Below are 13,829 nucleotides of genomic sequence, written 5' to 3'. Positions count from 1 at the left end.
TATTACATTCTTTATTAAGTTGGGTTTTATGCTTGATTACTCGTCTCATCCTCACAACTGCCCTTCTCATGCATTTTTCCTCTTACATTGAAGAGAAAATACAGACATAGAAAAGGCAGATAGATGATCTTGCCTAAGATCATGAAAAAATGCCAAAATTGGAGTTTAGAGAGCTGCACTCTTAATCTCTACTGTGATCATCACTGGTCCCCTATTAAACTCTATCATCACTATTCCCTATTGAGTAGAATTGAAAATAAGCCATAATAGTATTTAGTTAACATTTATTAAATTTTACTGTATGCCAGGCACTACCAAGTGGTTCATATACGTTATGTATTTTATCCTTAAAATCTTATGTACACAGATATTCTTGTTTTATACATTGACGCTTAGAGATATAATTTGCCTGAAATCAGATACTGGTTTTTAAGTTATCCAGATGAGCAGATAATTATCATTTCACCTGGTATGTTGTAAATGAAATGAAAGTTTTTATTGAATTATTTTAAAAGTGTCTCAGTTCTGTTCAGTTCAGTCGCTCAGTCGTGTCCGACTCTTTGCAACCCCATGAATCGCAGCATGCCAGGCCTCTCTGTCCACCACCAACTCCTGGAGTTTACCCAAACTCATGTCCATCGAGTTGGTGATGCCATCCAGCCATCTCATCCTATGTCCCCTCCTCCTCCTGCCCGCAATCCCTCCCAGCATCAAGGTCTTTTCCAATGAGTCAACTCTTCGCATGAGGTGGTTTCAGCTTCAGCATCAGTCCTTCCAATGAACACCCAGGACTGATCTCCTTCAGAATGGACTGGTTGGATCTCCATGCAGTCCAAGGGACTCTCAAGAGTCTTCTCCAACACCATAGTTCAAAAGCATCAGTTCTTCGGTGCTCAGCCTTCTTCACAGTCCAACTCTCACATCCGTATATGACCACTGGAAAAACCATAGCCTTGACTAGATGGACCTTTGTTGGCAAAGTAATGTCTCTGCTTTTGAATATGTTATCTAGGTTGGTCATGACTTTTCTTCCAAGGAGTAAGCGTCTTAATTTCATGGCTGCAGTCACCATCTGCAGTGATTTTGGAGCCCCAAAAAACAAAGTCTGACACTGTTTCCACTGTTTCCCCATCTATTTCCCATGAAGCGATGGGACCAGATGCCATGATCTTCATTTTCTGAATGTTGAGCTTTAAGCCAACTTTTTCACTCTCCTCTTTCACTTTCATCAAGAGGCTTTTTAGTTCCTCTTCACTTTCTGCATGAAAGGTGTCATCTGCATATCTGAGGTTACTGATATTTCTCCCGGCAATCTTGATTCCAGCTTGTGCTTCTTCCAAGCCCAGCGTTTCTCAGGATGTACTCTGCATATAACTTAAATAAGCAGGGTGACAATATACAGCCTTGACATACTCCTTTTCCTATTTGGAACCAGTCTGTTGTTCCATGTCCAGTTCTAACTGTTGCTTCCTGACCTGCATACAGATTTCTCAAGAGGCAGGTCAGGTGGTCTGGTATTCCCATCTCTTTCCAGATTTTCCACAGTTTATTGTGATCCACACAGTCAAAGGCTTTGGCATAGTCAATAAAGCAGAAATAGATGTTTTTCTGAAACTCTCTTGCTTTTTCCATGATCCAGCGGATGTTGGCAATTTGATCTCTGGTTCCCCTGCCTTTTCTAAAACCAGCTTGAACATCTAGAAATTCACAGTTCACATATGGCTGAAGCCTGGCTTGGGGAATTTTGAGCATTACTTTACGAGCGTGTGAGATGAGTGCATTTGTGTGGTAGTTTGAGCATTCTTTGGGATTGGAATGAAAACTGACCTTTTCCAGTCCTATTTGGCCATAAAAAAACATGAAATTTTGCCATATGCAGCAACATGGGTGGACTCAGGGTATTATGCCAAGTGAAATAAGTCAGAAAAAGTCAAATACTTATAGATGAATCTAAAATTACAACAAACTAGTGAATACAATAAAAAGCTGACTCATAGATGTAGGGAACAAAACAGTGGTTACCACCGGAGAGGGAAAGAGGGGGGCAATATTGGAGTTGGGGATTAAGAGGTACAAATAATTGTGTATTAGGTAAGCTACAAGGATATATTATACATCATGGGGAATATAGGCAATATTTTATAATAACTATAAATACAGTATAACGTTTAAAATTGTTAATCATTATATTGAATACCTGTAACATATTGTATATCAACTGTATTTGTTTCAAAATAGTTTATGATTCACAGTTTCATAGTTTTCTGTTTGTTTATTTAACATAAATGACATTATTTCATTTTCTTTGTCAGTAAAACAAATACCATTTCCATCTGATACTCCACTAAAAACTGATTCTACAGTTTCTGAAAATGAGATACAGTCTATACCAATAACAGCCATATCTTCTGGTGCTAAAGAGCAAGTAAAAGGAGGAGGAGAAGAAGAAGAAAAGAAGATGAAAGAGAAAGCTGAAAAGAAAGGTATTTTTTAACAGTTAAATTTGTTTTGCACTTGACTAGTTTACCAAATGTCAACATTTTTCATAATGGTGTCAAAATAAAAGTTCAAACTTATGAAATAGAATAAAGTTTAAAAACAGTAGGGTAATGGAACATTAAAGGTGGGCCCTCAAGGGTGTGTAAAGGTTGACCAGGTTGACAGGGCAAGAGCATGACTTGAGTAGAGGGACTAGCATAACTAACACCAGGAAGTAGAGAACCATATGCAGTTTGCTATGACTGAATTTGCATGTATTTGTGGGGAACAGTTTCAGAGAAATCACAGGTAGAAAGTTAGCTTAGAAGCAGTCATGAAGATAAGAAAACAATATTCCAGTCAAAGTAGAGTGTCTGAATTAGCGTTGGGGTGTTAAATGTTTTAGGAATCCGTAAGAACTGAAGTAGAAAGTATATCACTGTCCACTTAAACAACTAGAATAGAAATCTTGCAGTCAACCTTAACTTGTCACTGTCCCTCAATTTTTGTATCTAACTGACTACCAAAACCTGTATAGTCATATCTCAGGGATATTGCAGATTCATTTCCAGACCATCAAAATAAAGCAGATAGCACAAGAAAGCAAATCACAAGAATTTTTTGGTTTCCCAGTATGTATGAAAGTTATGCTTATACTGTACTGTGCTCTATTAAGTGGTCAATAGCAGTATACCTAAAAAAAAAAAAAACAAAAAAAATACTGTACATACCTTGGTTAAAAATACTTTATTGGTAAAACATGCTGACCATCACCTGAACCTTTAGCAAGTCATAATCTTTTTGATGGGGGAGAGTCTTTTTTCAGTGTTGATTGCTGCTGACTGATCAGACTTACGGTTGCTGATGGTTGACTGGCTGTGGCACTTTTTTAAAATAAGACAACAGTAAAGTTTGCTGTATTGGTTGAATCTTCCTCACAAACTATTTATCTGTAGCACACAATTCTATTTGATAGCATTTTACCCACAGTGGAACTTCTTCAAATTGGAGTCAGTCTTCTCAAACCCTGCCAACTGCTTTATCAGCCAAATTTATGTAATGTCCTAAATCCTTTGTTACATTTCAACAATCTTCACAGCCTCTTCACTAGGAGTTGATTCCATGTCAAGAAATGACTTTCTTTGCTCATTCATTAGAAGCAATTCCTTATTCACTAATATTTTATCATGAGATTGCAGCAATTTAGTCATATCTTTAGGCTCCACTTGTAATTCTAGATCTCTTGCTAAATCTGCAGTTTCTTCCTCCACTGAAATCTAGAACTCCTCAAAGTTTTACATGAGGGTGGGAATCAACTTCTTCCCAACTTCTGTTAATGTTGATATTTGACCTCTTTCCATGAATTCTTAATGGCATCTCAAATGGTGAATCATCTCTAGAAGGTTTTCAGTTTACTTTGCATCATTCTGTCAGAGAAATTACTATATGTGGCAGCTATAGCTTTAAAAAGTGTATTTCTTAAGAATAAGACTCGAAAGTCAAATTTATTTCTTGATCCATGGACTGTAGAATAGATGTTGTATTAACAGACATGAAAACAAGCTTAATCTCACTGCACATCTTTATTAGAGCTCTTGGGTGACCAGGTGGATTGCCAGTGAGCAGTAACATTTTGAAAGAAGTCATTCTTGTGAGGTGAAAGTCTCTCAACAGTGGGCTTAAAATATTTTGTAAACCATGTTTTAAACAGAAGTACTGTCATCCAGGCTTTGTTGTTCAATTTATAGAGCACAAGCAGAATAGATTTAGTGTCATTCTTAAGGGCCAGAGGATTTTTCAGAATGGTAAATGAGCCTTGGCTTCAACTTAAGGTCACCAGCTGCATTAGCCCCTAGCAAGAGAGTCGGCCTGTCCTTTGAAGCCAGGCATTGACTTCTCCTAACTATGGAAGTCCTGGGTGGTGTCTTCTTACTATAGAAGGCTTACAATTTTTATCTACGTTGAACATCTGTGGTTCACTGTAGCCACTTCATTAATTATCTTAACTAGACCTTCTGAATTGCAACTTTTACATCACTTGCTGCTTCACCTTGAATTTTTATGTTATGAAGACAACTTCTGTCCTTCAATCTCATGAACCAAGCACTGCTAGCTCTAACTGTTTGTTTTTGCAGATTTCTTATCTCTCAGCCTTCACACAATTGAAGAGAGTTAAGGCTTGGCTCTGGGTTAGGCTTTGGCTTAAAGGAATATGTCTGGTTTCCTCTTCTCTCCAGGCCATTAACGCTTTCTCCATATTATCAACATGACTGTTTCACTTTGTTATTATTCATGTCTTCTCTGGAGTGGCACTTTTTGTTTTCCTCAACAACTGTTTTCTTTGCATTCACAACTTGGCTGTTTGGCACAAAAGCTCCAGCTTTTGGCCTGTGTTGGGTTTCAACATGCCTGCCTCACTAAGTGTAATCATTCCTTGCTTTTAAATGTGAAGAATATGTGACTTTTTCTTTCACTTGATCACTTATTAAAGGCCATTTTAGGGTTCTTTTTTTTTTTAATGACAAAGATTTTTAAAGTTTTGTTGTTGCTTTTATACTTCAGAGTCTCGTATTGATGTCCTGGTCATATCTATATGCAACAAAAACGTATACATTTAAACTCATTTTTTGTATTATTGGACCGTAATGTTCTAAGAGAATTCTGTCCAATAGATATATAATATGAAGTGTATATATATTGTAATGTTTTTGAGCAATATCATTAATACAAAAAGCAAGTGAAATTAATTTTAATAATACATTGTAATGTAATACATTGAAAATATTATTTGAACATGTAACCATAATAGAAATTATAAATGAGATATTTGCATTCTCTTTCTTCATGGTAGGGTTCTTAATTGGCTTAATTTCGGCCAGAGGAAAGGGAGAGACAGATGGGTTGGTTGATGGTCGAACAGTCAGAACACACACAGTTATTAAGTTTAGCATTTTATATGGGCATGGTTTGTGGTACCCTGAAGCATTTACAATAGTGACATCAGAGATCTCAGACCACAGATCACCATAGCAAATATAATAATGAAAAAATTGGAAATATTTTGAGGATTACCAAAATGTGACACCAAGACACAAAGTGACAAATGCTGTTGAAAGAATGGTGTCAAGAAAGTTGCTTGATGCAGAGTTGCCACAAACCTTCCATTTGTAAATAATGCAGTTATCTGCAAAGCACAATAAAGGGAAGCACAATAAGATCAGCTTTGGCTGTAATTCCTACCACCGAAACCTATCTGGAGCCCGGTTCTGTGCCTGCATTTTGTTAGGTGCTACCAGGTAATTTCGGCTTCCCAATAGCTCAGTGGTAAAGAATTCACCTGCCAAGTAGGAGACAGAGGAGATGCAGGTTTTGATCCCTGGTTTGGGAAGATCCCTTGAGGAGGAAATGGCAGCCCAGTCTAGTATTCTTGCCTGGAAAACCCCGTGGACAGAGGAGCCCGGTGGGTCACAGTCCACGGGTCACTAGGAGTCTGGCACCCCTGAAGCGACTGAGTGCGTCGTGACACCAGGTGGCTAGGTTCTCATGAGCCCATCTGATTAATGTTAAAGCCTCATGTTCTCTAGTGTGTCCTTACCTGGCCGCTAAAGCTCTTTTTCTAATCATAAATCTGACTCCTTATTTATTAACTTTGCTTTATTCCTTTCTGGACTTCAATTTTCCCAAATGTCAAAAAATAGGTTTTTATAATTCATTACACATGCCTCTCGTGGTACTTAAACTCTTTAAATTTTTTTGGAAAATATAAAAGGGCTGAGGGATTCATAATCTGATCTAAGCCATTTTAGCACCTAACCCTTGTCAATTCCTTTTGATAAGCATGAATAGCTTCTAGGTGCTGTGCATCCTCTTCTACATCACTTCACCACTAGGTGGTATGGTTACAATGAAATCAAGTCAGACTGATTCTTTCTTTTTATGAATTTTATTAAGTAGGCACAAAACATTCATGCAACCTGTTCTTATAAGTTTGGTAAAAAGTCCATCCTCAAAGAGGATAAAGTATTGTGGTTGCAAGATCAGTCAACCTTGTGGTTAAATGAAACAACAAAAGTCTTCCTTTCGAGGAGGGAGCATCCAAGACCAAATGAAGATCTAGGTCTTGAATACCTGTGTTCAGTAGAACTTTCTGTCCGTATAGCTGGGTTGTCCGACACAGTAGACATAGCCATGTGTGGCTGCTAAACATTTAAAAACATGTCTAGTATGACTAAAGAACTCAATTTTAAATTATTTTAAATTTAAATGTTAAAAACTATATGGAGTCAGCAGCTACTGTCTTGGATAGTGCTGGAATAGAGGGCTGTTTAATCAATGTTGACTGCCAAGATTGCCAGATTACAAAATTGTGCTCTTGAAAGGGCTGTGGCCCCCATACAGTCTTTCTGTACTACACTTATGAGCATCACTCATTTGTTAATGAAACATTTCTAAAGTCTCTTTATGATGACTAACGAAGTTCTTGGTATGGAATTTCATATTTACAATCACCTGTGTAATGTAGATCCCTGAAAAAGGTATTTCAAATGCCTGAAGTTTTAAAATTCATGAATATAGCTACATCATATTGTTACAGTAGTATGTATGTTGTTGTTGTTCAGTCACCTACATGTGTCCAACTCTCTGTGACCCCATGGACTGTAGCTCGGCAGGCTCCTCTTGTCTGTGGGGTTCTTCAGGAAAGAATACTGGAGTGGGTTGCCATATGTAGTGTTTTAAAATAAATACATAGTTTATCACTCAAAGATAACTATTAAGATTTTTGTAGTAATTATATATATATATATATATGGAGAAGGCAGTGGCACCCCACTCCAGTACTTTTGCCTGGAAAATCCCATGGATGGAGAAGCCTGGTAGGCTGCAATCCATGGGGTCGCTAAAAGTCGGACACGACTGAGCGACTTCGCTTTCACTTTTCACTTTCATGCATTGGAGAAAGAGATGGCAACCCACTCCAGTGTTCTTGCCTGCAGAATCCCAGGGACGGGGGAGCCTGGTGGCTGCCGTCTATGGGGTTGCACAGAGTCTGGCACGACTGAAGTGACTTAGCATAGCATAGCATATATATCTTTATCATTAGGGCTCTTAACTATTTTTAAAAATCTTTTCTGATATGTTACATGAAAAGTGGTATTTTTAAAAAATTTGCTAATGAGACTAAAAATTTGTCATTTATTTTGAACTAGCTCTACGTTCTCTTTTATAAGCAATCTTTGTGAAAATTGTGAATGTCTTTTATGCAAAATCATCTGTTCCCACTCCAGAATTACTCTTCCCTGTGCTTCTGTATTTCTTTTTATTTGTAATGTTTATCACATGTTCATTATGTGTATCTGTTTTTTTTTTTTCTTTAATATTATTTATGGCCATGCTGGGTCTTCAGTGCAGACTTTTCTCTGTTGTGGCAAGTGGTCACTGGCTTCCCGTTGAAGTGGCTTCTCTTGTTGCAGAGCACGGGCCCTAGGACACTCAAGACTTCAGTAGTTGCGGCTCCAGGGCACAGGCTCAGTAGTAGGGCACAGGCTCAGTAGTAGAGCACAGGCTCAATAGTTGTGGCATACAGGCCTAGTTGCTTCACCACATGTAGAATCTTCCTGGATCGCCGGGATCAAACCCGAGTCTCCTGCATTGGCAGGTGGATCCTTTTCCACTGAGCCACCAGGGAAGCCCATATCTGTCTGTCTTGTAAGAGATTTTTGGTGCCTGGCTAGTGTGGGCCACTCATCTTAATTTTTTCAGTGCCTTAGATCTCAGTAAATATTTATCCAAAGATGAAACAAAGAAGTAGTTAAGAAACAATGCTTTCAAGTGATAACAGCTTTTGTCCTACAGATTAGGAGGTAGTTTTGTCTTACTTCTTTTTTTCTGCCAGAGAAGATAAATGTAAACTTTAGGAATTTGAACTATATTCAGGTTGCATTTTGACTTAATGGCTAAAGTGATCTTATGGCTTATAAGAGTTATATTATCAGCAAGTAAATGAAAGTAGAATTTTGAAAACATAATTGGAATAAAATGTTTTCTTCCACTCAGATAGTTTCTGTAGGCAAATCTAAAGTCCTAAGAAGTCTTCAGAGGAGTATAAGAAATGGAGAAATTCATTGTATACTTACTGGTATGTTTAAGTGGTGAGAGACACATTTTATCAGTGAAATTATATTTGATTGTAGTTCATGCTGTCAGTTGGCTACTTAAGATATTCTTTCTAAAGAATTTTTCACTCTTGGAGAGTCACAGTAAATCTTAAAGGATTTTTTTCCCTCTGTTTCAGGGAAAGGGAAATTTTTTCTGTAGAGTGTTATTTATAGACTATAAAGTCTCTGTTACAATGCTTCACTCTGCCAGAGTACCAAAGCATGCATATACAATATATAAATTAATGAACATAATTTTGTTCCAGTAAAACAATTTCATAGGCAGCAGGCTGGATTTGACCTTGAGCCATAGATTACCAACATCTACTCTGTGTCTTTAACTAGAGATATAGACAGTTCAACAGAGAAATAGCTTAAAGGGAATTCAAGATGTTGTGACATGGATAATTCTTTCCTTTGTTACTTAAATGAAGATAGAAGATGAACACTCATTTTTTCTTTTAAACTCATCAGAATCAATACTGTGGAGATTTTCATTTTTGTTTTACTTCTGAAGTTTACCCTTTGTAACTATTTTTTAGGAGAGAAAAAGGAGAAAAAACAGCAACCAGTAGCAGGAAGTGCTGACTCTAAGCCTGTTGATGTTTCCCGTCTGGATCTTCGAATTGGTTGTATCATCACTGCCAGAAAACACCCTGATGCAGATTCTTTGTATGTAGAAGAAGTAGATGTTGGAGAAACAGCCCCAAGAACGGTGGTCAGTGGCCTGGTGAATCATGTTCCTCTTGAACAGGTAATCTGTGTAGCTAAAATTATTTCTACATATGCGTTTTGGTGTCAATCCCTCTTTCTTAATGTTTTTTCATGTAATTTTATATCAAACCACACAACATGAATCAATATTGATTAATTCAGTTGATTATTTAAATATGATAAATCCACCAAAAAGTGCACAAAACTACCAAAAACTTGCAAAAGATCTGTAAATTAAGATCAAAGTCATGACCATAGAAAGAAGAAATGATATATTATTTTTTCTCAATTTTTAAAAGTATTTTTAGTTTGTTACTTTATCATCACTGTTCTATCATGGAATTTTATTCCCTGATTTTAATTTTAAAATCACCATTATATAAGCTCGGAAAGTACCAATCTAAAATTAAGAAAACAAGCTTTATATCTTAATAACTCAAGTATTTTCATACTGGAAGAAAAAAGAGGAGAGGGAATTTTGAAGATTGAACTTGAACTTTTTAATGGTATTCCTTTATTCATTAAAAATAGTGTGTTTTAAACTTTTATTATTTGGATATTTAAATATATCTATATTTCCAATGTCAGACATTAATAATTTATAACTTGCTCTCTCTAGACATCTTCTATAGAAATTTGCATCATCCACCTATTTCTTCTGCTCCATGGTGCTTCAGAGATACTGCAAAGACCATAGTCTTCCACATTAAAATAGTTCTGCCTCTTGGTTCTTTCCCAACTCTGTTGCTGATTGACTTTGTGAACTTGCACAAAGTTAATTCATTCTAATTTCAAGATGCTGATATTTACTGCGAATCTGCACTGTTCCAGGAACTGTTGTAGACAAGTGAATAGAAAGAAAGATAGATGAATGATAGATTTGTTTAAAAAAAAAAACCCTGGGATTTCCCTGATGGTCCAGTAGTTAAGAATCTGCCTTTCAATGCAGGGGGTGTAGGTTTGATCCCTGGTTGAGGATCTAAGATCCACATCCATGGGGCAACTAGAAAGAACTGTGTGTAACAGCTACTAAACCTGTGTGCTCTAAAGGTAGCATGCTGCATCTGAGAGCCTGCATGCCACAGCAAAGGCCCATCACTGCCAATAATAATAATAAACAAAAGGCTCTGCCTTTGTGAAGCTCGTATCTGAGAGGATCAGAACTTCCATGATAGTGTGTTAATATCAGGAAAAAAATAAAAGTAAGGAAAGAATCTAGAAAGTATTGAAGCTAGGGGAAAAAAGTGGCCAGGGAAGAGCAAAGTGGTATTTAAGTAAAGGTCTAAGAAAATGAAGAAAGCAAATTATTCTGTCTTATGGGATAGCATTTTCAGGCAGCCCTGAATCAGATGTTATCCTGGGATGTTCAAAGAACAGCAGGAAGCCAGTGTCATTGTAGCAGACTAAATAACAGGGAATGTGATGGGAGATGAAGTCAAAGATAAGGATGCCAAATGCTGTAGGGTCCTAGAGATCATTGTAAAGACTTTGGCTTTTTTTCTGAGTGAGATGAAAGCCACTGGAGGATTTTTGAGCTAAGGGATAATATGGTCTGTCTCACATATTAATAGTATCATCTGGTTGCTTTGTTGAGGTAAGAAAGATGGCATTAAGGAGATCAGTAAAGAAATTTCTCTTATCTGTGAAAAATGATAGACAACACTGGTGTGTGCTTTTTCTTTTTAACATTCATTTTGTATAGGACCAGGACCCTCTCATAACAACTTATGAAGTTAGGTTCATAAGGAGCCCTGGAGAAAGAACCAGTTAATCTTGAGCCAGCTCAAATTTGAAAAACTCCTCCTCATTGGGGCTTCAACTTTTTTGTTCTCCTAAGTTACAGACTAGTTCTTCTCTTCCAAAAGCTGTCATTCACAGCCATATGCAAAGTGATTTGTATACATATCTGAATCTAACCATCAAGTCAGTACTAGTCAGCAGTCTATAAGGTAACTGCATTTAGCTCCCTAAAACTGTATACCACATTTTTTACATTTGTTTATTTTTCTAAGGTAAAAATCTACAGCTGTCATCTGATTCTTAACAGATTGCATCTAGCTAAACCTGTTATTTTTTTGTACATATTTGGTGTAACTTTTTTTTATTAAGTTCCCATATATGTGGCATCTTAAAGTTATTTAATGTCTGAAGAGAATAAGAATTCATAAGATCACCAAAAAGGGGGCCTTTTCCATTTGAACCTTAGGTTCATTTTTTTTTTAATCTTAGAATGTGGGGGTAAATTTATATATAACATTTATTTATAAAACCATCTTTCACCTAGAATGTTTCTTGTCTCCACATGCAGTGACCCTTCTTGAATGTTATTTTACACCTACTGAAAGAATTTAAACAACTGTGTCCCTTATTTTTGCTCATTGACGAAAAAGTTAAGACTTGAACTATTGAAGTTTAAAGAAATTGCTGTTTACTTCTGTAACAAATTATAGAAATAGCTATCGTTGTTTGTTGTGCTGTGCATAAAGCTTAAATTGTTAAGTGATCAGTACTTTTTAATTTAGGAAATGAATCTTGCATAGTATTGAAAATGATCAAACATGTAGGGGAAAAATGTGCATTTATTTTAGTGCTGTTTCTAAGCTAAATGCTTTATATATATGTTGTGATTTAATCCTTGCGGCGTCTTTATATCATTTCCCTCATTTTGTGAGGAAACAGGGAGATCAACTTTATGAGTCTCATTGCTAGTACATGAGAACTAGCAATGAAATTTAAAACCAAATCTGTTTCCCTCAGTCATTTCTTTATTTTTAAGTGAAATATTATTGCCTCTGCTGTTTGATCTATAATGCATTGTCAGTTCGTAGAATTTTTTTTTTTTTTTCGTGTTGATACAAGTCTTCTTTAACAACATAAAAGATTTTGGACACAGATAAGGATAAAACAGCCACAAAAATAGAACATTTGATATTTAGCATATTAGATGTACCTTAATGTATTCTAGATAAGATTATTCTAAATCTTTGTACATCTTTAATCATCAGTGTGTATTTCACACAGATGCAAAATCGGATGGTGGTTTTACTTTGTAACCTGAAACCTGCAAAGATGAGGGGAGTAGTATCTCAGGCAATGGTGATGTGTGCAAGTTCACCAGAGAAAGTGGAAATCTTGGCACCTCCTAATGGATCTGTTCCTGGGGACAGAATTACTTTTGATGCTTTCCCTGGTAAGTATTTATTAGTTACTGTTTGTAATTTGGGACTCATGGTTCTGAAAGCTATGTTTGGAACGTTTAAATTTAAAATCACTCCTGTATATGACTTGTAAGACTTTACACTAAATGACCATTGTTAGTGATATTTTTGTTTATTGAGATTGACATAAGATGGTACATTAAGCACAACTGTGTAATTATTCCTTCCCCATGAACACTCAAATTGCATAAAACACCAGAGAGACTGTACCCTAAGTGAAATACTAATTTTGATACCTACATAACATAAGAGTGTGATATGGATAGAGAACCAGTTAATGTGCTACAAAATCATTTAAGTGTAGATTATCTCAGAATGCAACATAGAAAGATGAAGAGATGAAAAGTTCAGACAGGGAGCCGAAAATGTATAATTCTCAAAGTCAACCTAGTAATATACTTGTATATGCTTTTACTAGCCTTTAGAATTTAGAGGAAATCTTTAAGTTGAAATTCATATTTTTTTAAAAATCTAAAAGGAAGGTTCATTTCATATTGTTTCTTCTCTCTAGTAAAGTGCTCATGAGACAGATGAAGCTTCCTAATCGTGAGAAAGTTTCTTCAAATAGGTCTTTGGAAGCAGTAAAGAAAGCTTGGCAGATGTAGAATAAACATTTCTTTCATAAAAGTGGAAGACCTCTTAAGAGTAAAAACAGAAATTAAAAGACTATATATTGCCTTTTGGTCACAATCACCACTGCTTACTGGGAAATCAAAACACTTCCCCAAACCTTATGCTTTTGGTTAGGATGTTATTTTTATACCTGGCAAACCTGAAATTCTATTTTTCTAAACTGGAATGGAATGAAAATAAAAGTGAACTTTTTCTTTTAAGATTCAGCATACACTGAGGGAAAAAAATCTTGGTTCGTCTTTTCAGATTAACATTTGCCTTCCTTTTTACTTAAATATTTAACATGAGTGCATTTTAAGTTTTATTTCTCTATATAAATTGTTAAGTCAGATATTTAGAACTGGAAGAAATCATTTATTTTAACCCACTATTTTACAAATTTAGAAACCGAGACCCAATAGAACTTAGCTGCCTACTTAAGGTTTGTAGAAGGATCAAAAAATAGATGTGCCTGCATCTCAAATATTACCAGCATTTTTGTTGGTGGATCATTGGCTTGCTATGAATTCATATGGACTATTTCATCAGAGAAGGCTTATAGTTCTTTTATTTCTATGACAGCTTTCATTCCCCTTACCTTATATAGAATTAGAATTAACAGGTAAATATTTCAGCACTTGAATCAGTTGTT

General features: G+C 36.1%; 1 protein-coding gene across 1 annotated transcript in view; it reads left to right on the top strand.

Annotated features, from left to right (window-relative positions):
* AIMP1 (aminoacyl tRNA synthetase complex-interacting multifunctional protein 1) overlaps positions 1-13,829 on the top strand; it is a 29,117-nt gene that overhangs the window by 12,922 nt on the left and 2,366 nt on the right. Inside the window, exons 4-6 of the mRNA XM_010848236.1 lie at positions 2,313-2,483; positions 9,176-9,387; positions 12,369-12,537. Coding sequence (XP_010846538.1) covers positions 2,313-2,483; positions 9,176-9,387; positions 12,369-12,537 — 552 coding nt within the window. The remainder of the gene's footprint in view (positions 1-2,312; positions 2,484-9,175; positions 9,388-12,368; positions 12,538-13,829) is intronic.

The sequence above is a fragment of the Bison bison genome, unplaced genomic scaffold (genome assembly GCF_000754665.1).
Source record: "Bison bison bison isolate TAMUID 2011002044 unplaced genomic scaffold, Bison_UMD1.0 scf7180017864263, whole genome shotgun sequence".
NCBI classification, from domain to species: Eukaryota; Metazoa; Chordata; class Mammalia; order Artiodactyla; family Bovidae; genus Bison; species Bison bison.
The sequence above is the reverse complement of the archived record's forward strand: the minus strand, read 5'-3'. Positions and strand labels throughout refer to the sequence as shown.